Here is a 27,623-nt window from a genome sequence, read left to right on the forward strand (position 1 = left end):
AATAGTGACAAATCTGTTACGGCAGCAATATTTACTCTATTCTTTTTGAACCATGCCAGCAACTAATCTTTTGTACAGGCCCAGGGAAGGGGACAAAATTTGTTTGTGTAAAGGTTTATAGTACTTATATACTGTATCATGTATGCACTGGATCTTAGGGAAAACTGGTAGGGATTTGTACTTTTTCATTTGGCAGTCGTAATTTTCCAGTTAATTACATGTGCCATAACCCAACATCCTATGGCGCTCTGATCACCTGGTCCTTCGTTTAAATAGGGTCTGTTCCATTCTTCAGTGTCAAGGAAAGTACAGGTGTCCCTCATTAAATGCAGTTTTGCATATCTACAGTTGGACAATGGAGACCTGACCTCAGTATACAAGCTTTTGTAAACAGTAGGAATTCACCTATTCATGGTTCCTAGGTGGCCAGAAATGTCGTCCGAGGTCATTTCTGGCCACCATTTTGCTGAAAGGACCCATTTGTGACTCCTTTGTAATAAAAATTTTTAAAACAACAATATTCCCATGGTTTTTTGCGGTAATTCTCTGAAATTCACTGGAATTGGGCATTTTGGGGGACATTGCTGGACAGCTGGAGACCTGTAGCGCACGGTATGGCACTTTATTTCTACTATATTTCCTCCCTTTTCGGCCTTTTAAAGCCTCTTTTTACCTCCAGGAACCTAACCTCCCAATTCTCATCGTCTCAAGGTCTCATTACCTGCTTTTCTGTTTTCTGCTATTGTAGCTGTGAATGGAACCCCTGTGGATAACGAGGGCCACCTGTAAATCCACATGGTGTGCATGGCACCATTTATGTACTGAAGAGAATAGGAACAGCTCCTACCCCAGTATAGTTCTGTGTGCACACTGGAACTTCAGTTTGGATCAGAATAACTGTACGTTGAGCTAGTGTATGTGGCTGAGAGTCTGGGTTGTGCACCAGGACGCCCTCTGTTTCAATCTTGCCTCAGCCATGGATGTACTAGCTAGTCTTAGGTAAACTATTGTCTCTCAGCCTTGTCCCCTTCATCCAAAAAATGGGCATAGTACTGACCTATCTTACAGGGCTGTAACATTACAGAGATAATTTATGTGAAGCACTTCGAATACTCTAAGAGCACTGCACAATGCTAGGTATTATTTATATATAAGACAATCCCCTAGAAGGAACAGATACGCAGTCTCGGAGTGCCTCTGGCTTCAAACCTCTCTTTTAGTCATGTGCACGGACCGGTTCGGAGGCCATTCTAAAGGCCTCCAGACCGGTCCGGTCACGGGGTGGTTTTGGTTCGGGTGGGGGGTTCCAATTTAAAAAGGGGGAGCTTTACTCACCCCTTCCAGTTAAAAAGCGTATTTCTTGTAGTAATTGGGCGGCAGGGTGCCGCCCGCTTCAATCTCCGAGTCTGGCCGGCCGCGGGCTCCTCCTTGGTAGGCATAATCGGGCGGCAGGATCGCTCCAAGTCCCTGCCGCCCGCCCTCTTCATGCTGAGCAAGCCCCCCCCCCGTCAGCTGGCGGCCGCCCCCTGTGCATATTAGGGGGTTCCCCCCTCCCCTCCACCCCCTTCTTGCCAAGTATCCCCCCCCCTCCATTACAGGAGGACGGCAGGAGAACTCCCTGCCGTCCCCCTTCTCCTTTGCCGGCTGGGCTGCAAATGGTTCCTAGGAAGCCTTTCGCGCGCGTGCGCGAAAGGCTTCCTAGGAGCCATTTGCAGCCCAGCCGGCAAGGCAAGCGGACGGCAGGGAGTTCTCCTGCCGCCCGCTCGCTAAAGTTAACGTTAACTTTAGCGAGCGGGCGGCGGGAGAACTCCCTGCCGTCCGCTTGCCTTGCCGGCTGGGCTGCAAATGGCTCCTAGGAAGCCTTTCGCGCACGCGCGCGAAAGGCTTCCTAGGAACCATTTGCAGCCCAGCCGGCAAAGGAGAAGGGGGACGGCAGGGAGTTCTCCTGCCGTCCTCCTGTAATGGAGGGGGGGGGATACTTGGCAAGAAGGGGGTGGAGGGGAGGGGGGAACCCCCTAATATGCACAGGGGGCGGCCGCCAGCTGACGGGGGGGGGGCTTGCTCAGCATGAAGAGGGCGGGCGGCAGGGACTTGGAGCGATCCTGCCGCCCGATTATGCCTACCAAGGAGGAGCCCGCGGCCGGCCAGACTCGGAGATTGAAGCGGGCGGCACCCTGCCGCCCAATTACTACAAGAAATACGCTTTTTAACTGGAAGGGGTGAGTAAAGCTCCCCCTTTTTAAATTGGAACCCCCCACCCCAGTGCCGGACCAGTTCCGTGCACACCCCTACTCTCTTTGGTCTCTCAAACTGAGGCAGTTGCCAGGAATGCTTTCTATCAACTTTGGCTGATATGCCAGTTGTGCCTGTTTCTGGAGTAATACATATGCCAGTAACCTCTAGACTTGACGACTGCAATGTGCTCTATGTGGGTCTGCCTTTGTACATGGTCTGAAAACTGCAATAGAACTATACTGGCAACCAATATGTTTCTGATCAAAATACGAAGTGTTGGTTATAACCTATAAAGCCCCAAGCAGCTTAAGTCCAGGTTATTTAAGAGAACACCTTTTTTTTTTTAATGACCCCCACCACTGATTGAGATCATCCGGAGAGGTCTGCCTGCAGTCGCCACAGACTTGTCTGGTGGCTACTCAAGAACAGACCTTCTCCAATGCTGTGCTGAAGCTTTGGAATGAGATTCCTGCTGAAGTAAGAGCCTCCCCATTTCTGACAGTTTTAAAGAAGATGCTTCAAACACATTTGTTCACCCAAGCTTTTAATTAGATTTCTCATGTAAATTTGTTCTAAACAGTTCTGATGTTTTAATTACTGTTTCTAATATGTTGTATATGTTGTCAGCTGCCCAAAGACACAAGTTATTTAGTAATATACTAAATCAATATACTGATTGAATGAAATAAACATTAGCTACAAATATGTAATGAATTGCATTAAAGTACGCTTTGCTTTGAGAGATCAAAGAGTATGTACTAGTACTACCATTTATTTGCTTCTTGCACTTAAGTCCCACTCTAGCTCCAGGGAGCTCAGGGAGATGTACATGGTTATTTTTATCCTTACAACAACACTGGAAGATAAGGAACTGATCCAAAGTCACTCAGTGGCTGAGGGGAAATTCATGGCTGAGGGGGAATTTGAACTTGCGTCTCCCCCACCAGCCCTCGTCTGCCACTTTAACCACTACACCATGCAGACTCTCAATTTATATTTGCAACATAATTGGCTTTAGGAAGCTGTGTAAAAATATAATTTTATCTGAGTATTTTAAAAATAAAATAAAACGGCACTAAACCTCTTTCCCTCTTTCACCAAATTATGTTTAGGATCGCGTTTACCCAGAACTACAGAGATTCATGGCGATGTCTGATATGGCTTCCCTATCTGTAAGCAAAGATACTCAGTGGGAAAAGGTGATTGCCAAAGCTGCTTCTATCAGAGATATATGCAAGCAAAGGTAGGCAAAATAGTTACCAGTCTGTTTCCAACATCAAATTGTGTTTAGGATTGGGTTTATCCAGGATTGCGGAGAATCATTGTGACAGCTGGGGATTTTGGGCTTGGAACCAGAAACTTCAGGATCCAAGGCTGGTGCCTAGGTTACTAAACTGCTGTGGGCTATGTGTTCACTAAGCCCTCTATGTGCAGAAGGGAAGCGGTGTGGAATGTTGGCTCCAGTGATTAGTAGGCTGTGTGAAGCCTCTGGATTGGCCATACCTGATATGCCTTTGCCTTGCTAAAAGAAGAGTACCATAGGCTTACTGTTCTTCAGGCTGTAGCTTTTCCAGCTGTCTGTACTAGCAGTTGGCCCTGACAATGATCCAACAAACAAGTCAAAGAAGGAGACGGGTGTACATTTTTCCTGACTGCAATGCACCATCCCACATCCAGAGCTCTTGCCGCACACCCCATCCTGGCAAAATTCTTCAGTCCCTGTTTCTGACCGTCTCGTGCCCTTCCCTTTCATGTCTAGCTGACTATATGCTACCACTGTGCTAGTAGATTCCATAATCTCTGCCCCTTCTTTGCCCTGAAAAACTGCCTCTCTACATTTTACTTCCAATCATTGCCCCCACTGCCTTGCTTCTGGTAGCTGCACCTGCCTTTATGGGGCAGGGGGGTTAACCATTCTCTCCTGCATCCCTTTCTGTACCAAAGAAGGCTCTGAGACCTGATCAAAATATACCACATAGCTCTCCAGGCTAAGCCCAGCCTCAGAACTTCAAGTTCCTTGTTCAAGCTCCAGGATGTTCAGTATAAGTTACAGTATCTATAACTATTCTCTATAATCACCTATCTGAATAAGATTAAAGCTAGTTGAGAGAGGTTCCAAGTTCGCTTACCCAGTGCCATAGGTATTAAATCAATATCTAATCTCAAAGGCTTCTGAAAATGTAATATGATAAACTAGTAAATGTTTCACCTGTAGCTGGAACTAGATGATGTGGAAGATATGGGGCTGTCACAAGAAGCAACACCTCTTCTTATCTAGTTTGCCCTCTCTTTCTTATAATGTCTAATGAATCTCTCTGCCTGACATGACGAGCTCAGGATGTGAATTTCCTCGCCTTCATTAACAGCAGCAAATGATGGATAAGGAGGGAGGGGAGACTTTCAGTATTATGATGTGACATCACACATGCATTTTCGCTTACTGTTAGGGAAAAGTGGGAACAACTACAGTAGACAAGGGCTGTGGCATCCCCCTTAGGGATCTTGTCTCATCAACTTTGTGTGGAGGTATAAAATAAATCCCTCCTTCTTACAATTCCACTGCCACCAATTATTTCTATACACTGAATACCCTCTTAACCATTCACCTTCCCAGTGATGCATGGGCTTCTTTACTATAACAGAGGCCTGCCAAGCTCCCGAACCATCTGGGAAGGCACATAGGGAGTGCTAGGAACAAATTAGAAGTCTATGGGGAAAGGGCTTTGCTTCCCAATGTTCTCTGTGTCCCTTCTCAGATGATGTTGGAATTCCGCAGGGCTCTATTTTTGTAAAAGAACCTGTCCAGTGCTGGGAAGGTGAGTGCACTGCATAGTGCGAGCGGGGTGGGAACAGTTGCCTCTGTGTGGTGCCATCTGGCTTGTGTGGTGTATCGGACTTCTGCTGAAGCTTCACCAGAAATACTAAAAGCAATTAAGTTTCATTTTGGAAATATACCTTAGAATAAAAGGATAACTACTGTCAGTAGCGGCCGGTGAGGTCGCCGGTGGAGAGGTGGCAAGAGGCACCTTTAAGAGTGAAAGAATTGATGCTTTCCTCTGCTCTCGCTGCACCTGAACACTGCTCGGAGAAGCAGTGTGCTGCCCAGCCCCCCTTGCAGCGGGGGATCGCCTCCACCACTCACCTGGCCGCAGGGAGGGAATCGGCTCTGTGGAAGCCAGGTGAGTGGCGGAGGGGATCTCCCCTGCAGGGGGTGCTGGGCGGCATGCTGCTTCTCCAAGCAGCGTTCAGGTGTGGCGAGAGCGGAGGTAAGCACCGATTCTTTTACTCTTAAAGGTGCCACTCGTCACTCCTTCACCAGTGCCCTCACCGGCTGCTACTGACTACTGTGTATATAGAAGTAGTAGTAGTGTATACAAAATAAAGATGATGATGTTAAAAATATTTAGATGTCTGTTGCAGTGGCCAAAACCTAACTTAGATCACTCCTCTGAATAATCTAAATGGCCAATTCCCTAGACATCTCTCCAGTGGTCACTGGTGCCCAGCCTGCTGATCACAGAAATCCCAGACATCATGCTTAGGGCATTTTTCTCTTCAGAGGAATGCTGTAAGTTTGAAGAGCCCGGGCAGGAGGGTGACTTACATGATAAGGGTGGGGCTTCTGACTCTTTGCCCACTGTAAGCATATACAGAGGGCATTTGTGGTTTTTTAAGAACAGGAGTTCTGTCAGTGGTAGATCATCCACAAGAATCAAGAAAGTTGTCTTGGTGCCAATTCTGTTGGAACTTGGAGAACTTAAAAAGTTCATCGCCCACAGATTTGCCTGAATCCGTGTCCAGCCACATTTTCTGTTAATTTCCTTATAAAAAGTACTGTTGGTCAGTGGTTCCTCTGTCCAGGTGAATGATATTCCAATTTCATTAGATTTTCTTTTTATAGGGAGAGGAAATATCTTTGCCTGTGAAGAGTATTAAAGTGTGAAACTAGTAATGTTTGTGTCTGATTAGGCCGTACCAACATGGAGCAGATATGCTAGCTGCTATTTCCCAAGTATTGAATGAATGCACAAAACCCGACCAAGCCACACCTGCCGCCTTAGTATTACAAGGCCTTCACGCACTTTGTCAAGCTGAGGTATGTTTCCTGGAGCTCAAATTGTTGTTTTCTCTCCTCCTTTTCCATGTTTTCTTCATCTTCTCTTTACTTTACTTCTCTTTACTAGTAGCTGCTGTCAGAATAGGATACTGTATTCCCTCCTGGCTAAGTAAGCCTCGCTGTTTTCCTCATTCCTTAGTCATTCACTGAGAAATGCAATGTGGCCATTTTACTTCTCCAACTTAGAGGAGTATTTCTCCATTGTGACTTGCCAACAATGTCTTTGTCATTTTATGTCTAATTCATAGATCCTAGACCAGGGATTCTCAAACTTGGGTCCTCAGGTGTTATTGGACTTCAACTCCCACAATCCCCAGCCTCAGTGGCCTTTGGTTGGGGATTATGGGAGTTGAAGTCCAATAACACCTGAGGACCCAAGTTTGAGAATCACTGTCCTAGACGAAACAAAATTTCTTTCTATTTCTCCCCAGACTATACAAGATAAACACAAAGATCTTCAAGCATGCCTTTTGCAGTCCTGTGCAGTATTCTCTCTAACAGGTGCTTCCAGATGTTGTTGACTACAACTCCCAGCATCCCCAGTTGCAATAGCTCTGCTTGGAGATTATTGGAGTTGTAGTCAACAACATCTGGAAATCCCTGTTAGAGAGAACATTGGACCTGTGGGCTTTTGCTTATGATCTGAAACTTCAAGGTGAACATTTACTTCTGCTGTCCTCAGTATACATGGTCTATAAAGCCAATGATATGCAAATGTATTCAAAATGGATATGAACCTCCAAAGAGCAACACATGTAACAAACACAGTGCCAAAGACAAAATGGAATTTGTTGTGATATAAATCTTATTTTACAGTTGCTCTTCAAGATATTTTCAAAACAAAAAATGAAGCATGGATGTCTTTAAGCATGGATGCTTGAAGCATGGAAGCAAACAACCAACCGAAACGTTTTATTTCTTTATTTGGATATTCCTAGATCATGTCTCTTATGACTGAAACATCAGACCACTACAGACTGAGGGTATAAAAACATTTCAATGGTTCATGATCTGCCAAAGGAAAATACTTCATATTTGATAAGCCCACTGTGGTTTTGCTTTGTGTCTGTTTTGATTCTTCCCTCATCTTTATGTTTAAAGCTCTGTTTTTCTTACACTGCTTTGTTTTTTTAAAAAAAAACACAGTGTGAAGAACATGGATTATCCATCTCTGGTGTTGTGTATATTAGCTTCCTCAATTCCCTTGTAGGCTAATCACGTTGAGGTGGCTTTGCAGAACTGCAAGAAGTTGTAGTTTTTGCAGTTGGAGATGGAAAGGAAGTTATTAATGAGGTGAAGGCAAATTCATTGGGAAATGTGGGATTGATGGTGGTATGACTGAACTTTTCTGTCTGGTGAGTCACACTTTATCTCTGTGTTATTGTATGGTCTTATTTTGGCCAGCATCTTGAATTAATTAATGCCCAAGATGACCCAACTAGAATTAAATGCAGGCAGGTTAGAAATTGAAGGGTAATGCTGGTGGCTGGAGGTGAGGGTTCAGGTGCTCAGCTCTGGGCCATATAAAAGGGCCACTGGGGAGACGTACCAGGAGGAATAAAGTTGGTTGTTAAACAGGCAGAGCAGGTGCTAGTAAGTTTAACTTACAAGGAGACCAGAACATGGAGGGCCAGCACAATCCATGTTCAAGGAGACCAGAACATGAAGGACCAGCAATCACAAAGAACCTCCCAGCCCCCTGCCCCCCATTCTACCAGAAGGCACAGTTTGACAGGGGCTACATATATATTTGAAAGAGAAAGGAATGGCTTGAGGACACAGACAGCTGCTGCTCCTGATTTCATCCTTTGATTGGAGAAACACTTGAGTGAATGATGAGTGCCAGATACTAGGGGGCTATTGTCGAATCAGGTCTGTGTCTGGCAGAAGGGAAAGGAATGGAATGGCAGTGAGGCTCACGGAGACTTCACATTTTTTTAAACGAGTTAGTAGTTAAACTATTGTAAATATCATGCTGAAGTTGAGATCATAAAAGAATGCGGTGATACTTGACAAATGCTTGCAAAAAACGTTTTAAGAAAACTCTAGATAGAAAATACTGTCTAGGTAGCATTGAAGAAAAAGCTCAAAAAACACCTAAAAGTAAACTTGCAGAATAGCATTTAGCATGAGTTAAATATAATGGTTGCCCTGTATTAGAATATAATGGATTATATGAACAGGAAATGCTGCATGTGAATTACTCATATTGCTCTGGAGCATTGGAATTGCTTTTGGGTGATTTATGAAGACGGCGAAATCTTTTTGTGCTTTTGTATAATGGAGCCCTTTAATGAGACTTACAGTGTTCACTCGCTTGCATGTCAGGCCTGGAAATTATACATCGTTGTTCGTGCCAGACCACGTTTACTAATTCTTGAAAAATCTTTTGTTTTTTTGCCAGCATAATTCAACAGAAGCCAGCATACTTTCTATAAGCTTATGTATCCTGGTTTATAATAGATTTCATGTGTGAAATGTATTAGGCTGGCCAAGTAAGATTCAAAGATGAAAAGACTAAGCATAGTGTGTGTGTGTGTGTGTGTGTGTGTGTGTGTGTGTGTGTGTGTGTGTGTTTTGTTACAGTCCTTTTTTCTGGAAGCAGTTCTGTCAGTTCACTCCCTGATTCCACATTTATCAGGCCAAGACCAAAAAAAGAGAACTGATAGAACAGAATAGTACAATGAAAATTACGATGATGACAAATTACGTTGGTTAGTGAATTTGACAACTAGCAGTAAATTGTACCTTGGGCATTCTTAAAATAACTTGGCTATTAAAACTGAAGTGATGTATTTTTACAAAAGGATAATCTAAGCTTTTTCTGGCTGAAGCATATTTTCCCTGTGGGATTACAACACAGTCTTGTAAGATTAAATTATTTTCAAACTTTTATTAGGCCTGGCTTAGTGTTAGACACAATGGTGACTCCAGAGGGGGCAAGGTGGGGGGCATGTAGCTCCTCAGACACGTAGATTGCTCCCCTACCTGCCCCCTCTTCAGAAATCTAACATGTGGGACACAGCTTACCCTAGAGAAATGCACTCTGCACCTTCTGTGCCCCCCTTCCATTATTTTGCTAGTGCCACACTGGTTAGGCTGAGTGAGGCTCAGGTGTGCTATTTAGTCAGGGCAGGGGGCATTTGTGTTTGGGATCACAGGGGTTTTATTTCTCAGGAGCATCTGTATCATGGTATACAGAGGTATGACACAAGTATAACAAATGCTTGTAAAATACACAGGAAAAACAACTTGTAATTTTTAACCTGATTTGATAGCAAATTTTATCAATGCAATTGCTTACTGTATCAATCCAATTTTAAGCTCAAATGTACCCCAAGAAGGCCATAAAAATAACACATCTGTAAATGGTATTTAGCATGATACCAATTGCAAGTAAAAAAAATTAAATCTTCTCTGAGAACTTTCCCCCCCAATAAAACAATATATTGCATTTGCAAAGTAAATGAGATCAATAATTACTCCACTGTGTAACATAACACCTACGAGAATGGTGTGTGGGATCTATTTGACCCCACAGTATTGTTTGTTTTTTTAAGGAAAAACATTGTGCTATTAACATATATAACATAATTATATCTGTTACATAACTGTGCTATAATTATGAATTGTGAATTACCTTTAACAAAAACCCCTAGCACCTTATGTGCATATTTTTTCAGTTTTCCTCATTGTGCAAATAGGGGTAGAATAATTGACCACAAAAGATGTAAGACTAAACATATCATTTGTTTACTAGATTTAGTAGATAGAGGACTGAAACACCATACAGCAATTCAAACCTCATCATAGTTGAAGTACATGGAGCATGGAATTGTAGAAGAGTTATATAAACGCGTTATTAATCATTTTCATCACTGTTGGGGTACACTTGACCCCAACATCCGACCAAGGGTTAATCTTGACTGTATATTAGAGATTACATTTGAATTTGCTGTGGAAATTTCTTTAAGTGGAATTTCACTCAAGCAGCACCACTGGTGAAGCAGCAGATTCCTCTTAGTGGTCCCTGCACCTCACACAAATGGGTTTTGCACACACACAGAAGCCGGATCAGGAAGCTTCCAAGCTATTTTGCCTCTCTTTTTGGCGGTAGCCACACTCCAATCCCTATCCCAAAACGAAGCTCCCAACTGTTATTCCTTCAGTTCTTCATCATCTGCCGTATGCTTCGCTTTGCTCAGTTGGAGAAATTTCCTTGGTTAAGTGACCTCTTTCTAGTCATTCATTTCAGTTTTCTTCCTCTCTTTTTCTTCCTCAGTTCTTCTAACTTTCTATTTGGCATTTTACTTCCCTCAGTAACCCCCTTCCCCATCCCCCCTCAACACCTCCTTGCCTACATGGAGGAAATTATTTTTGCTTAATATGATCCCCACTGCCCACTGAGGTCGTCTGGAGAGGTCCATCTCCAGTTGCTGCCAGCTTGGCTGGTGGCCGCACGGGGACGAGCCTTCTCGGTTGCTGCCCCAAGACTGTGGAATGCGCTCTCTACTGAAATATGATCCCCCCCATCTCTGACCATTTTAAAAAAGCATTTGAAAACCCATCTCTTCTCCCAAGCTTTTTCAGCTTTTAAAATTTTTAGGTTTTAATTTGTTTTTTATTTTTAAATTGTCTAAATTGTTTTAAGTTTTTGTTTTTAACTTAACCCACCAGAGATGAAAGTTTGGGGCAGTGTACAAATTTGATAGATAGATAGATACTAGCTGGACCGGGCGCAGAGCATCTGTACGTCTGCTGCCCGGCCTGCTTCTGCCCCCGCCTGCCTGTGGTTTCTGGCTGGCGGGCCAACCAGAAAGCCTGCCTGCTCCCTCCTCCCACCTGCCTGCACTTCCTGGTGGCCAGCCCAGCCCACTGCTGTCTGCTCCTGGCCCACCCACTTGACACTGTCTTTTTCTACCCCCTCTGCTGCTTTCTCGCCAGCCAGCCACTTTTCACCCCTCCCCCTCCCACAGCCGCTGCTGCAACTTTCTGGCTTCTTCTCCCCCTCCCCCGCTTTCCGGCTGGCCCGCTTCTTCTTTCCTCTGCCCGCTTCCCCCTCCCCCAGCGCTTTCTGGTTGGTGAGCCAACCAGCCCGCCTGCTTCTTCTCCCCGCTCCCCCATCCCTCCAGGCTTTCTGGCCGGCCGCTTCTCAGCCGCCCGCAGGCTACCCTCCTGTCTGCTCGCTGCCCCTGCCTTTTCCGCCTGCCATTGTTGTTTTCCTGGCCAGCCGGCCATCGGCCGCCCGCTGCTGCTAACTCCTGACCTGCCGGCTGGCTGCCACCATTTTCTCCCCGCCCCCGTCCTTGTCACTGTGCGGCAGCTCTCTGAACTCTTGTGAAAGCTGCCACGCATGGGATTAGCGACGGGAATGTTTAAGATAATTAATTATATACATTGTATAGCAACAAAGAATTTTTTTTAAAAAGATGTACATAGTGCAGAGCTAAATTACTGACTTCTGATGGACACCAGTGCAGCTTAGTTTTCCTTGGGGAAGTGCAAATTACTCATACTGCTAAAAATTTACAAAAGAAGCCAGTCAGAACAGAGTATCTAGACTTTGGGGTTTACTGTGGTAAAGAGCACTCTCCATGCCCCCGCTGATAGCTGCCTCAGCTCTACCCATGCCAGGGTCTCTCCCAGCTTCCGTACACCTGATTTCACTGGACAAGGTCCCAGTAGAGCCATCAGAAGGTGTGAAGAAATTGGATACTTCAGTCCCATGTCCTTTGGGGCCAGCTAAGATACCAAACCCATCAGTACTGACACTGAGCACCTCCTATCTGATAGCAATCTCCTCTGGTATCGTTGCTCTACTCTGCATAAAAAAAGAAAAAAGGTCCAGTGGCCTAAAAATAAGAAATAATTGACAGTCCAAGGGCAATCGTTAGTTGCCCTTACAGCCCTGCATAGGGTTCAACCTACTTAAAAACTGCCTGAAATTCTGAAGAAGCTGTTGGTACCAACACCTGCAGTGTCAGACTCGAACCCTCCTGCTTCACCAGAAAGCCCCCTGGAACCTACATTGCCAACACACTCAGCATCAAAAAGAGGAAACTCAGGAGGTTCCACTCTGGGGTCAACCTATGAACCAGATCGGCATCTTGAAGAACCAGAACACCCCCTGGACTCACCTGGATCTCAGTACCCAGACTGCAGCCATAGGTCTCAATACCAAGAGTGACAAAGGTAGGCGTACTCCCCCTTGAAATGCTTCTACAACCATTGTCCCCAATTTAGTACTCTCCAGATCGCTACGCCTGTTTCTTTGATGACTGCTATGCGGTTGCTGATCAGGGTTGATATTACAGCTGTCACTATCCTTATAGCTGCTGTTGATCAAGACGTGACTCCTGTAGCAATCTTCTTGCACTTTCTATGTAAGGTCTCAATCTTGCTCTCCAAGATGGTACCGATCTCACCCCCAGGGCAGGTCTTCTCCACAGCATTGAACAAAGGGGTAGTCAACATGGCACCCAGCACTTACCAATACATCCACTAAGACTCTTACAAACAAGGCAACTATGAAACCTCCACTTCTGAACCTGATGCCAAACATCCTACTGGAGCCCCCACTTTTGCAACCCCCAGCCACAAGGAGAAGGCATGGAAGGAAGTTCTCAAGAAGCAGCATCTTCAGACCAGCCTTTTGACATGGACAATGATGATACCTAAGAGGAGGCATCAGTGGATCTGGCATCTGGTTCAACACCATCTGACTCCAAACATTCGTCACCATCCAAGGACCTTAAATTATTTTCAGAACAGGTGATATACATGGTTGCGTCATTGGACATTCAAACTAAAGAGCCCCCAAAGCCCTCCCCAGTTCCAGTATTCAGCCTAATTTACTCAGACACTACACACTCTATCTTTCTACCTATGAACCCAGCATTAATGGACACTGTTAAGATTTTTTGTAAGAAGCCTGCTATATTACCACCAACCTCAATGAAAATAGAAAACATTTACAATATCCAGGTGGAGGACAACTAATGTTTGCAAAAACTTCCTTCACCCAACTCTGTCATAGTGGAGGCAGCATAATCTCGCTATAAGAACAGTGTGTGCTCTGCTCCTGCAGACAGAGAACGTAGAAAACTAGACTCCCTCAGAAGATGTATCTACTGTATGTCTACCCTCCTTCTAAAAATTGCAAACTATCAGGCATGTATGCCTTGATATAACCTTTTAAAATGGGATAAACCTGCACCATTCTTTGACTACATTCTGACTGACAAGAAAGAATCTGCTCTGGCTTTACACAAGGAAGTGTATAGGCTTTCTAAACAGCTACTCCACCCCTCATAAATACTACAAACTGCAGAGCTTACTCATTGTCAGCATAAGTAACCTTACATCGCCATGCCTGGATGCGTTCTTCCAACTTGACAACTGAAAAACGAACCAGAATTGAAAACCTCCACTGTGCTGGTCAAGCACTTTTTGGGGACAAAAGTGGTGAAGCCATAGAACACATTCAAAAATTAAGAAATACAGCTAAATAAATGATGTCCACATCATATAGGTTCAGCAAGTGTGGCAAACAGGGAAGGATCTTGTCCTTTCTTCCTGCAAGTCAGTCTTTTTCCTCAGACCAGTCCAGTCCAGAACGGCCTCTTACAGCTAACGGCTGTACTCTTTCAACAAGACATAACAACCCTAGCCCAAACCCTCCTCTTATATTAAGAGACACTGACAGACAGCTTTGGAACATGCCTGAGACCATACCTGGATGCATGGGAAAACATTACTTCAGACCACTGGGTCCTAACCATAATTTGAATTGGATATGCGATAGAATTTACGTCTTAGCCCCCAGATTGAGGAACCAGAATCACTCATCCATCCACAGAGCTTTGGAACGAGATAGACTCCCTCCTATCAAAGGATGATATTGAACTGATGAGGGGAAATCCTACCAAGGGATTCTTTTCCCAGTACTTCGCCACTCCCAAGAGATATGGTGGCACCCGTCCCATCATGAACCTCTGAAATCTAATGCCTTCATAATATAAAAGAAATTCAGGATGCCTACAATCACATCCATCCTTCCTATACTCACAAAAAATGTCTGGTTTGCATCAATAAATCTCAAGGACGCTTACTATCATATCTCCATTTGCCCACAGGACAGAAAACTGTTGTGCTTCCAGATAGGCTCCCAAGTGTTCCAATTCCAGTGAACATGCCCTTTGGCTTGTTCACTGCACCTCAAGTATACACCAAGTGCATGGCAGGGTCCCGGGAAGACCTGTCCTACAACGTACCGCGTACCCTTGATCTCCTTTCTACCCTGGGTCTACGGATTGTCAGGATGCCATGTTACCTGGTCACTTGGGTGACCCTGTGGAGTCTGGAGAAGGGCGTGGCATTCCTCTTCTGAGGCTTTCATTCCCTTTAGGGGGCAGTGGGGATAAGAAGGGCCCAGGCTGGTTGGATCCCAGTGGGGTTGATAGTGCAAGGCAAGGAGAGCTGCAGGAAACAGCTCTAGGGAGTCAGCTAGGTTGAGTGTGGCAGGAAACAGGAAACAAGGTCAGGAAGGGGGTGGGGCTAGAAGTAGGCTTTAAGCTGTGTCAGCTCTGCACTCGGGTATTTAAAGACAAGGCAGCTGATGATGATAAGCTGCTTCTGAATATGGGAGCCAGGAGTTCTCCAGGAGAGGGAACTGGCTGAATGCAGCAAGCCAGGAGGAAGATTACAGTGACAAGCTAACCTCCTCCCCTGGCTGTTCCTGAGGCTGACCTTTTGGGGGGTGCTCCAGTCATTCTGGAGTTCAAGAAGGGCTAGGAGCCCACCCCGTTCCCTGCGAGTCTGACATGGATCAACCACAACAAACCCCAACTGATCCCATCTACGTCCATAAATTTTCTGGGCATTGTTTTCGACTTAGCAAAAGAGGCCATCTTTCTTCCTCCAGAGATAATTCATACTATCAGCATCCTAGCTGTTTGTCTACTTAATCACCCCAGACCCACTGCCCTCACAGTTCAGTGTCATCTCGGCCTCATGGCATCCATGATGTCAGTTCTGCAACATGCAAGGCTGTACATAAGTGTATTACCAAGGTGATTCCTAGACAACTACAACCCACACTCTCAATTTCCAGCCCACTGTCCTCAAAGTTCCCTGTCAGGTGCGCCAAGAATTCAAATGGCAGAGTCTTGTCCAAAACCCGAAGGACCGCACAAGCTTCCGCTCACTTCACTGATGACCTGCATCAGCACAGATGTGCCAAATACAGGTTGGGGAGCACACCTCCACAACAGAAAAGTCAGAGGCTTGTGGTCATGTTAATTACTTGGAATTGCCAGCAGTTTTCAAGACCTTCAAACATCTTACTCCCCATATAGGAAGCCCACAGGTTCAGATTAAAACTGACAGCACCACTACACAGGCATACCTCAATCGCCAGGGTGATACAGGGTCCCAACATCTGCTTCACCTTGCCCTCCTCATTTGGGAATGGGCCATTCACTGGAATCTTTCACTCATGGCCATATAGGGGTGTGCACGGAACCGCCAACTGCGGTCCGGCACTGGGTGGGGGGTGTTCTTTAAGAGCGGCGGGAGGGTTTACTTACCCCTCCCGCCGCTTTCCAGCTTGGCGCCTGAATTTTGTGTAGAAATTGGGGCGGCAGGAAACCAGCCGCCCCCGCCGCCCCCCCCGCGCCCGGATTAGGGGCCAAATCGGCCCAAACTACTGCCACGGCCGCCAACCACCCACCCAACACAAGGCCTGATTTTGGGCCAAGGAAGCCAATCCCAAATGGCCGATGACGGGCCAAACCGGCCCAAACTACTGCTGCCGTGGCCGCTGCCGCCGCCCGCCCGCCCGCCCTCCCAGCCGCCCGAGTCCTCACCTAAACAAGGCCCACGTCAGTTGGGCCGATCAGGGCCCCACAATTCAAAAAGGAGAGGAACTCGCAAACAGAGTTCCTCTCTCTGCAAAGTCTTGGCCGCTACTGAGGCTTTGCGCGCAAAGGATGCCTGGGAGTTCCACCGGAGGCCCGGTCTACCCGCCGGCAGGGGACGAGGCCTACTCGTCTACCTGCGGGCGGGTAGACCGGGTCTCCGGTGGAACTCCCAGGCGTCCTTTGCACGCAAAGCCTCAGTAGCGGCCGTGACTTTGCAGAGAGAGGAGCTCTGTTTGCGAGCTCCTCTCCTTTTTGAATTGTGGGGCCCTGATCGGCCCGACTGACGCGGGCCTTGTTTAGGTGAGGACTCGGGCGGCTGGGAGGGCAGGAGGGTGGGCAGTGGCGGCGGCAGTAGTTTGGGCCGGTTTGGCCCGTCATCGGCTGTTTGGGGTTGGCTTCCTTGGCCCGAAATCGGGCCTTTTGTTGGGTGGGTGGTTGGCGGCCGCGGCAGTAGTTTGGGCCGATTTGGCCCCTAATCCGGGCGCCGGGGGGGGGCGGCGGGTGCAGCTGGTTTCCTGCCGCCCCAATTTCTACACAAAATACGGGCGATGGAGGGGGCAAAGCGGCGGGAGGGGTAAGTAAACCCTCCCTGCCCTTAAAGGAACCCCCTCCACCCGGACCGGACCGGCCAGGTCCGAACCGGTCTGGAGAGTTTGGAGGCCTTTACAATGGCCTCCGAACCAGTTCGGACACACCCCTATGGCCATACACATAAAAGGAAAAGAGAACAAGTTGGGAAAAATCCCTAACCAGGACCATGAATGGACCCTAGACCTGAGGCCCTTATGGAACATTTTCAAGAGCCGGGGCACACCATCCATAGATCGTACACTGTTCATGACCCCACAGAATACCCGGTGTCACATGTTCTGCTCCAGGGCAGGACTTGGTCAGGCTTCCCTAGGAATGTGTTTGCACTCCATTGGGGCTCTCACCTCCTTTACATGTTTTCCCCAATTCCTCTTCGGCCACAGATCTTACAAAAGATCAAAGAAGATGAGCTGTGTTCTCTCTAATCTTTTTCATCTGTGTGCAGAATAAATTTTGTTCTGATTGGAAGTATCAAGGCAGTGTGCGCACACATGCATTCAGAATGGGGCCTTCTTAATTCAACCTGAGCAGGATCTAAAAATAAATTAGCAGACATCAAAAAACGTGTGAGTGTGCACACACCTTAAAGGGAACACTGAAGATGAAGTCTCCTGCACTCTGGTCACACGTTGGTGTGAGACCCTTCTTTCTTCACCTGCCTCATTTGTCCAATAACACTTACCATTGCCTATCGTGTCACTCATCTATTGGGGCTCTCTGATGCACTTGCATGTTCATACCCTTAGACTCACGGCATGGAGAATTGTACATGGTGGTCTCAGGAAGTAGAGTTGGTCATGAAGGCTTCCCTGAAGTCATCCACAAGATGGTCCAAAATGCTAAATGGAAAAGATTATTTGTACAAGCAAAACACAAAGGAATAATTCCAGGGTCAACACCGAAGACATTTATCCTTTCCTATCTGTTTCCACTTAAGACAAGCGTATCTATGTCATTTATATGAGTACATTTAGCTGCCATAGTGACCCACTGGAGGGCACCATCAGGTATTCCGCTGTGGTTGGAGCCAGTAATCAAGTTCCTGAAAGGAATGCCCAATATGTGCTTTCTATATAGAAAGGACAGTGACTCTCCGGACTACTAACATCCTCTTCCTTCCTTATGGTGGCAACCAAAATGGAAAAGAGAGCTCGGAGAGCCTCAGAACAATCTATTTCTAGATGGATTGTGGCCACCATCAAGCTCTGTTATGAGATTGCCACAAAGCCTATATCACAAGGAGTACAAGCTCATTCCACACAAGCACAAGCAATGTCTAGACATTTGACTGGGTAATTCTCCTAGACTCAATCTTTCCACCATCCTTCGTGAAAGAAACACTATGCATTGGACACCAAGACCCGACAAGATGCGGCCTTTGGACATACAGTCTACTTTTGTTTGAAAACATCTCCTGAGGCTCCTGCTCTCTCCCTGGTAAGTGAGCTTGGCATGCACCCATTTGTGTGAGGTACAGGGACCACTAAGAAGAATGGCAAGTTGCTTACCTTTAATGGTAGTGATTCTGGTGGCCACCTGTACCTTCACACACCTGCCCTTCCTCCTCTCTGCAGGAAGGTATTAATGTGTGGTGTGCCAGACTCCAGAACTGAGGGAATAGCAGTTGGGAGCCTCTTTTGGGGACAGGGATTGGGGATACCCCTTTTGGGGACAGGGATTGGCTACCCCTAAAAAGAGAGGCAAAATAGCTTGGAAGGTTCCCTTTGGGGCTTTTGTCTGTGCGCAAAGCTCATTTTGTGTGAAGGTACAGGTGACCACCAGAACTACCATTACACCTAATCAACCTGCCATTATGTGTATACAGTATATGTGTGTAAATTCAAACTGTGTTGCTTACAACCAAAGCCTACCACAGCTACATATTTTAGGTTTCATTAAAGAGTAACAAAACTTTAGTTACATTTTTTTATCCATGGAGTTACATTTTTAAAACCATTTTTCTGCTTCATGCACTAAACTGTTTTGGAATATTTCTAGCTGTATGAGCGGATTATCAGCAATAGAACTTTGGGTGCAGCAGTGGCATTGAGGATTTTGTCAACTATATATATTTTTAATACAGTGATTGTAGACACTTTGGTCCTTTGGCAGCTCTTGGTTTTGAGCTCAGGCTGCCCTTGAAGATGGTTTGGAAGCTTCAGCTAGTCCAGAAAGCTGCTGCAAGGTTGCTTGTTGGTGTGAACCATTTTGCGAGTATTACATCCAACCTGCAGCAGCTTTATTGGTTACTGGTTTGCTTCCAGGTTAAATCCAAAGGGCTTTTTTCATCTTTAAAGCCCTACCTGGCTTGGGGTCTGGGTATCTGTTACAACCACTTGGGGTCAGGGGCATAACTACCATTAGGCATGGGGAGGCAGTCATCTTGGGGCCCCACTCGTCTTGGGGCCCCACTGCCTCGAGGGGCCCCCCAGAGGCACATCCCATGACTCCCCACCCGCCATGTTGCATCCCCTATGAATTATGTTGAGTCTCTTGGAGATCGGCAGGAGCAGAGAGTAAAAAAACTAGATTCAATGTGAACTAGATATTCACCGTATTCATTAAGGGGATGTGAGTGTGAGTGCACGATATATTGTGAAGTGTGTTTGTGTGTGTATCTCAGCAAGGGGCCCATTTTAAAATCTTGTCTCTGGGCCCCCTCCAACCTTGCTACGCCCCTGCTTGGGGTGCTTGTTGCACCCCTTATATTTCAGGATGACTTTAGTGCTAGTGGAATGAATGCCTATAAGTGGAATGAACACCTATATTGTTGTGCACTGCCCAGAGCCTTTGGATGGTGCGGTCTAGAAATGTAATGAATGAATGAATAAATAAATAATAAATAAGTGATAACACATCCTAATAAGCTTAAATGTCTATTAGAACAGAGAAGGAAGCTATTAGCTACCAAGAAGTGGATGTAAATCATAGACTGTAGTTGGTGAAAGCTGGTTACTGAGCATAGTTGGGATGTCTGTGGTGATCCTATAAATATACTAGAGCTCTGATAGGGAAAGAGCTGTATAATTCAGCATCAGGTACTAAAACATCAGTCAGGCCTCGTGTAATTAAAAAAAGGTTACAATTAGAAAGTACATTTGTAACCCAGAAGGTATATAATTAGAGAGCTAGAGCCCATTTGTGTGAAGTCAAGATATCACCTTTAATTGGCCCAAGGGTCACAGCTGCTACAGAGTGCGTTCTCTCAACTATACTATGTTCTTTGCATAACATTTCAAACTTATATTAGGTCAGGAGCAAGTAAAAATGAAACATGATTTTAACTTAAAACATTTTTCAGGTGAGACTGCACATTCGGATGAAAAGTCTCAGGATGGAATGGCCTAGTCTAGCAGAGATGCATATTTGCACCAGCTCCTTGATTCACATCATGCAGGAATTGCTGGATCTTTTTCTTCACACTCCCCCCCCCCAAAAAAAAGTACTGTTGGGGTGGTTCTGAATTTATTAAAAGTGACTGATCACATGCAAAGTCATTAGTCTGTGTGTCAAAATACACTTCTTTGCTCTCAGGTCTGACTGGAAAATAGAATTGCCTCTGAGAGTACAGTTGGATATTCCTGAGAAAGAGAGAGAGCGATAAGCAGATAATGTTTTGTGTCTGTGCATGCTCATGCACATGCAATATTTTAAATAGCAAGGTATATAAGAATATATTATCATTTTCTGTATGCACACTACCCCAATAAGAGTGCATGCATACTAGCACTTGATTGCTGCTTTGCTGTTCGAATTGCCCTTGAAAGCATCCTTCCTGTTGGCAGCTTTAAAATGATCCATTGCTACTTCAGTGCTAATTCTGAATTGCAAGAGTCGCTAGCCGTTAACTGATATTCCTTACATGTTAGGGATGTGCACAAACCGGTTCAGAGGCCCTTTTCCGGGCCTCTGAACCGGTTTGAATGTCCGGCGGTTCGAAGGTGTGTGTGGGGGGGTAATCTTTAAGGATGGAGGAGGGTGCTCTTACCCCTCCCACCACATTTCCCCTGCAGGTGCTGTCTTTTAAAATGGTCTGGCAGGGTGGCAGCATACCTCCTTGCCTCCCTGGTGCCTCCTCAGACTGGACGTGGCTGGTGCCTGGTGCACATGCGCCGCTTCCAGTCCGAGGCTGCACCAGGGCAACAAGAAGATACGCTGCTGCCTCGCTGGACCGTTTTAAGTGCTGGTGGAGGAAATGTGGGAGGGATAAAAGCACCCTCTCCCATCCATATTTATTTATTTATTTATTTATTTATATTACATTTATATCCCGCTCTTCCTCCAAGGAGCCCAGAGCAGTGTACTACATACTTGAGTTTCTCCTCACAACAACCCTGTGAAGTAGGTTAGGCTGAGAGAGAAGTGACTGGCCCAGAGTCACTCAGCAAGTCTCATGGCTGAATGGGGATTTGAACTCGGGTCTCCCCGGTCCTAGTCCAGCACTCTAACCACTACACCACGCTGGCTCTCCTACACCTATATCTATATCTACACCTATAGGATATATCTCCCATATCCCTGGCAGGTTCTGATTCCGCCATGCACATCCCTAGTACAAATTGGTGTGTGGATCCTTTTGAAGTTCTCAGGCTCAGATTCTATTAAGTAAATGAGGTGGGCAAGGTTAGAGCAACAGCAAGATGAAACTGAAGATGGTCTTAAAGAACAGCAGCTGGGTCCCCTTATTGTTCAGACCAGTGAGCCAGGCTTACTTGGAGGCTTTCATGGAATTATGTAATACCACATGATCACCATGTCCTGTAGTTTCCTCCTTTACAATCCTTTATTTATTTCTCCCCATTTATATTCCACTCTTCTCCAAGGAGCCCAGAGTGTACATGTTTATGTTTATCTTCACAAAAACCCTGTGAGGTAGGTTAGGCTGAGAGATAAATGACTGATCCAGAGTCATCCAGTGAGTTTTATGGCTGTGTGGAGATTTGAACGCAGGTCTCTCCACTCCTAGGGGAGATTTTATTAATAAAAATATTTCTATCCCAATCCTCCAGTACAATACTGCTCAGGGCGGGTCACAAAAGTAAAATAGTAAATGTAATGTAAAACTTAACACAATAAAACAAACAAAACACAAGATAGAATAAAAACCCACTGGGTTACTATAAAACACATGAAAAAGCCTCTCTAAACAATGTGGGCTTTAAGCTCTTCTTTTACAATCCAATTGGAGGAAGCATAGTGAAGTTCTTCTTGGAGGGCATTCCAGAGCTGAGAGGCCACAACTGAAAAGGCCCTGTCACCCCACCAACCAAATCTCAGTCAACGGCAGGGCTGCAAGCAGGGCTTGAGATGATGTTATAAAGGCCCTGGGAGATTCATATTCACATTAACCACTACTTCACACTGACTCTTAGACTCTGTTTCCTCACTGCAAAGCTGAATTGGATAGTCCTTTACAGTCCAGCTCTGGGAAAGGAAAGTGTGTGGAAAATGGCAAATGTCTGAAATGTATATCGGAAGAAGAAGCAAAGTAGATAGAACCCGGTTAATTACTCTTGGCAAAAATATGGTAAGTGCAAGTGCATCCTATGTTAAAAATGAGAAATTTGACATAGAATAGAATCATTTTGCTCTTTATTCAGGATGAGGTAAAGAGTTCAAATATATGTGCTTGCACAATCTCTTTTAGGCATCAGTAGATAAGAAAAAAAATGAAGCACTTTCTTCTAGTAAATGTAGCCCAAATAGCGTACCCCTTTGCATGGCAGTGTTAAAAGAATGCTGGCAACAGTCTTGAGATCTGTGAAGTTAAAGCCTTGTTAGTCTTTAGAGATGGAAATGATCTATTCATCCTAATACAACAATAAAAGGAAGGAACAATGAACACAAAGTTTAAAACAAACTTACAAAGGGGGCTTGCACCCAAGGCCTTTGAGCACTGTCTGGAGTTACAAAGATGCTTTCTGATCAGCAACTGCTCTGTTGTGTCAAAGCTAATAGGTGTCTCCATATCGTGCAGCAAAAACCCTTTCATCTTCTGCAGTTCCTAGAGGGTGTTGTACTCTCAAATAACAGCAAAGTACAATTGAGCAATAACTATCAAGACACAGGGCATTTCCTGGGGATTCATGACCGAGGGAAAGAGTTCACTGCAGGCCATTTATCATAAGAGAGAGTCGGCTGTTCTCCCGGAAATGCACCATGCCAAGATCATTAGTGCTGTTATTACCTTTGTATTTGTTTACTTTTTAAAAAACTTAGGTGGAGAAGAAAGCATAATTTTGTCTCCCTGTGGTTTCTTTACAACACGACAGGGTAGCCGATTCTCAATGGGGTTGCTGCTGTGCTTCATTATTCCCGAGAATTCATTTCTTGCAGAAGGAGCCAATCACATGTCTGGATGCTTTCTCTTGTTAAGGGCATTAAAATAATTTATTATTGAAATGTTACAGTATAGTTGAGAGCCCCCGAGAAGCTAGTTAACATAGCCAGCTGTGCACAGTGATTTTTGTTTTAAATTGTTTTAGATTTTTGTATTGCATTTCGGAGAGGTTTTTTTAAAAAATAAAATAAAAATAAAAATAGTGTGATGCTAGTGCTAGTGCTACAACACTTGAGTCTATGAAATAAAAACTACATTTGCATACAATAAAGTTGTATACAATTTCAGTCCTCTAGAAGTACTGAAAAGATGGTGGTAACTTTTCATATTGAAAAGCTTTCTTTACTGTTTCACAGAGTTCTGTTTGTATTGTGGCACTGGTTGTGTAATGGGACTGAAATTATACTGACACATTTGTGCCAGTATAGTTGAGATGAGGAGTGTTTTCAATATTCCGCCATTATAAGCCCTGAACATTCTATTGCTTATAAAATCTGAAATCATGCACACATCAGCTAGGGGACAAGCGACACCAGCCCTCCAAATCTGGTGCAGATCTGGTGCCAAATGGTTGAGATACAGCAATTTAGGTTTTTATCTCCTAAAAAGAGATTGCAAAGTTTTAACGAACCTTTTTCACCACAGATAATGTATATTTTTAGATGTTTGAGATCCTTTTAGCATTCTTCCCAAATTCAGGTCCATATGGGACTGGTGCCTTTTGCTAGTTTAAAAAACATCAAGGAGGCTTCAAGGAGAGGCAGGGCAGTAATAATGGATGACTTCAATTACCCACACATAGACTGGGTAAATTCACAGTCAGGTAATGACAAGAAGTCAAATTTCTAGATACGCTGAATGACTGTACCCTAGATCAGTTGGTCTTGGAACAAACCAGAGAGAAGGCGACCTTGGACATAATCCTGAGTGGCACCCAGGACCTGGTGCGGAATGTCAGTATCATTGACCCTTTAGGGAACTGTGACCATAATGCGATCAAATTCAGCATACATGTGGGGAGAGAATCACCAAAGAAGTCTAACACAGACACTTTGAATTTCAGAAGAAGAAACTTCTCCAAAATGAGGAGTATGGTGAAAAGAAAGCTGAAAGGGAAAATCAGGAGAGTCACTTTGCTCCAGAATGCATGGAGTTTACTCAAAACCACAATACTAGAAGCCCAGTTAGATTGTATATCCAAAAAGAGGAAAAGTACCACTAAGTCCAGGAGGATGCCAACATGGCTAACAGGTAATGTCAAGGAAGCCATTAAAAGGAAGAAGACTTCCTTCTGAAATTGGAAGGCCTTCCTAAATGAAGAGAATAGAAAGGAACACAAACTTTAGCAAAAAAAGAAGAAGAAGCAGCAGCAGCAGCAGCAAGGTGACAATAAGGGAGGCGGAAAGAGAGTTTGAGGAACATTTAGCTAAAAGCATCAAGGGGAATAAAAAAAAATTCTTTAAATATATCAGAAACAGGAAACCTGCCAGGGAGGTGGTTAGACTGTTGGATAATGAGGGAGTGAAAGGGATTGTTAAGGAGGATGTGGAGGTTGCAGAGAAACAAAATGAGTTATTTTCATCGGTTTTCACGGCAGATGATACTGAGCATATACCTGTTCCTGAAACAGGCTTTTTGGGGATGGAGGCTAAAGAACTGAGTGATATAGAAGTGACAAGAGTTGATGTTCTAAAATATCTGGAAAAACTGAAAACTAGCAAATCGCTAGGGCTGGATGGCATCCATCCAAGAGTCCTCAAAGAACTCAAATGTGAAGTTACCGACCTCCTTGCTAAAATATATAACTTATCCCTGCAATAAGGCTCTGTACCAGAGGACTGGAAAGTAGCAAATTTAACACTGATTTTCAAAAAGGGATCCAGGGGCGATCTGGGAAATTACAGGCCAGTTAGCTTAACATCTGTTTCAGGCAAATTGATGGAAAACATCCTCAAGGATAAAATTGTAAAGCACATAGAAGAACAGGCCCTGCTGGGAGAGAACCAGTATGGCTTCTGCCAAGGTAAATCTTGCCTCACAAAACTTTTGGAGTTATTTGAGGGTGTCAACAAATGTGTGGATCAAGGTGATCCAGTTGACATAGTATACCTGGACTTTCAAAAAGCTTTTGACAATGTTCCTCATCAAAGACTCCTGAGAAAAGTCATGGGAAAAGGGGACAAGGTTGGAGTGGGCCCAGAGACAAGATTTTAAAATGGTCCCCACCCTCACTGGAGCTCAGCTCATGAAGTAAAGAAATCTTAAATGAGGCTGAATTGTGGTAACAAAAAGCATAGTAAAATTATCTATCTCTATCTCCTATGTGCCACAATAAAACATCATCCTAAATTATTTTTTTTGAAGGTTTTGTAAATTGTGGACATTGCAAGTCATTTAATGGTACTAGAGAAAGACATGCTGTTCTGGTAGTTCCAGGTCTTAACACTCACATCAATTTCGGAGGATGAATACAACTGAAGGAAGCCCTGGCGGGTGCGCGGCTGAGGGAGTCAGTCATGTGACTTGCCTCTGGTGGCCCCCAGACAACTGTCTCCCCTTGCCCTCTTATAGTTATGCCCCTGGGACAAGTACATGTGTGGATTGCTAACTTGTTGAAGGACAGGAAACAGAGGGTAGGTATCATTGGAGAGTTTTCACAATGGAGGGAAGTAAGAAGTGGGGTCCTCCAGGAATCCGTACTGGGACCGGTGCTTTTTAATGTATTCATAAATGATCTAGAAGCAGGGATAAGCAGCAACGTAGCCAAATTTGCAGATTATACCAAACTCTTTCGGGTAGTGAAATCCAAAACGGATTGTGAAGAGCTCCAAGAGGATCTCTCCAAACTGGGTGAGTGGGCAACGAAGTGGCAAATGTGCTTCAATGTTGGCAAGTGTAAAGTGATGCACATTGGGACAAAAAACCCCAACTTAAAGTATACGTTGATGGGATCTGAGCTGTTGACGACTGACCAGGAGAGGGATCTTGGGGTCATGGTGGACAGCTCATTGAAAGTGTCCACTCAATGTGCAGCAGCTGTGAAAAAGGCCAATTCAATGCTAGGGATCATTAGGAATGGGACTGAAAATAAAACTGCTAAGATTATAATGCCCTTATACAAAACTATGGTGCGGCCACACCTGGAGTACTGCATACAATTCTGGTCACCACGTCTAAAAAAAGACATTGTAAAACTCGAAAAGGTGCAGAAGAGGGCAACCAAGATGATCAGGGGCCTAGAGCACCTTTCTTATGAGGCTAGGCTACAACACCTGGGGCTTGTTAGTTTAGAAAAAAAACAATTGCGGGGAGACATGATAGAGGTCTATAAAATCATGCATGGTGTGGAGAAAGTGGATAAAGAGAAATTCTTCTCCCTCTCACATTAGAACCGGGAGTCATCCCATGAAATTGATTGCCAGGAAATTTAGGACCAGCAAACGGAAGTATTTTTTCCACACAATGCATAATCAACTTGTGGAATTCTCTGCTTCAAGATGTGGGTGACAGCCAACAACCTGGATGGCTTTAAGAGGGGTTTGGATAACTTCATGGAGGAGAGGTCTATCAATGGCTACTGCACGGAGGGTTATAGGCCACCTCCAGCCTCAAAGGCAGGATGCCTCTGAGTACCAGTTGCAGGGGAGTAACAGCAGGTGGGAGGGCACGCCCTCAGCTCCTGCCTGTAGGCTTCCAGCTGCAACTGGTGGGCCACAGTGTGAAACAGGATGCTGGACTGGATGTGCCTTGGGCCTGATCCATAAGGGCTGTTCCTATGTTCTTCATAATACAGTAGTTTGTTGGCACTGGGTGGGAATGGTTTCTGGAATTTCCTTGCTGCACTTCTTTCGAGCTTTCTGGAAGCATATAGCTGAGTACTGTGATAAAGAGGTTGCTGGGCTGGAGTACACATGCCTTTTCTCACAGGATTTTGATAACTGAACTGGCAGTTCAGTTCAGTTCACCTGGAAGGAAGTAAATACCATTAAACTCAGCCGGACCTGCTTCCATATAATGAGGGAACAGTTAAACAATCCCTGAAAAATGGTGTTAGTGGAAGGGAGAATAACGGAAAGGTCCTTCTAAAAATGTGAGTGGAAAAGAATGTAAAATCCTATGAGGTAAACCCACCAGCACCCCACTTAGCACACAGGTTGTTCTCAAAGAATCTGACATTAGCCAAAGCACAGGGCATAAGATCTATTAATATATTTAAAACAAAAATGCCAGTATTCCATCCTCTCCTACTTGGTAGAGAATACAGCAAGAGCTAGCGACTGACATAATGAGGAACATTACTCAAAGTCATCCTACTGAAATGAAAAGAACATGTTAAGGAAATCCTGCTGCCCGGTGGTGCAGCAGGGGAGCAGCTTGCCTCGAGTGCAAGAGGCTGTTAGTTCTAATCCCCGCCGGTGTG

General features: G+C 45.0%; 1 protein-coding gene and 1 long non-coding RNA gene across 5 annotated transcripts in view; one reads left to right on the forward strand and one right to left on the reverse strand.

Moving 5' to 3' along the window:
• The window catches only part of FOCAD (focadhesin), a 234,809-nt gene that overhangs the window by 86,496 nt on the left and 120,690 nt on the right, over positions 1-27,623 (forward strand). For all 4 annotated transcript variants that reach the window (XM_053288048.1, XM_053288050.1, XM_053288049.1 and 1 more), the window contains 2 exons: positions 3,348-3,478; positions 6,205-6,331. In XM_053288048.1, coding sequence (XP_053144023.1) covers positions 3,348-3,478; positions 6,205-6,331 — 258 coding nt within the window. The remainder of the gene's footprint in view (positions 1-3,347; positions 3,479-6,204; positions 6,332-27,623) is intronic.
• The window catches only part of LOC128341660 (uncharacterized), a 31,422-nt gene that overhangs the window by 1,392 nt on the left and 2,407 nt on the right, over positions 1-27,623 (reverse strand). Inside the window, exon 2 of the long non-coding RNA XR_008314504.1 lies at positions 17,546-17,702. This is a non-coding gene — a long non-coding RNA (uncharacterized LOC128341660). The remainder of the gene's footprint in view (positions 1-17,545; positions 17,703-27,623) is intronic.

The sequence above is a fragment of the Hemicordylus capensis genome, chromosome 2 (genome assembly GCF_027244095.1).
Source record: "Hemicordylus capensis ecotype Gifberg chromosome 2, rHemCap1.1.pri, whole genome shotgun sequence".
Classification (NCBI taxonomy): domain Eukaryota; kingdom Metazoa; phylum Chordata; class Lepidosauria; order Squamata; family Cordylidae; genus Hemicordylus; species Hemicordylus capensis.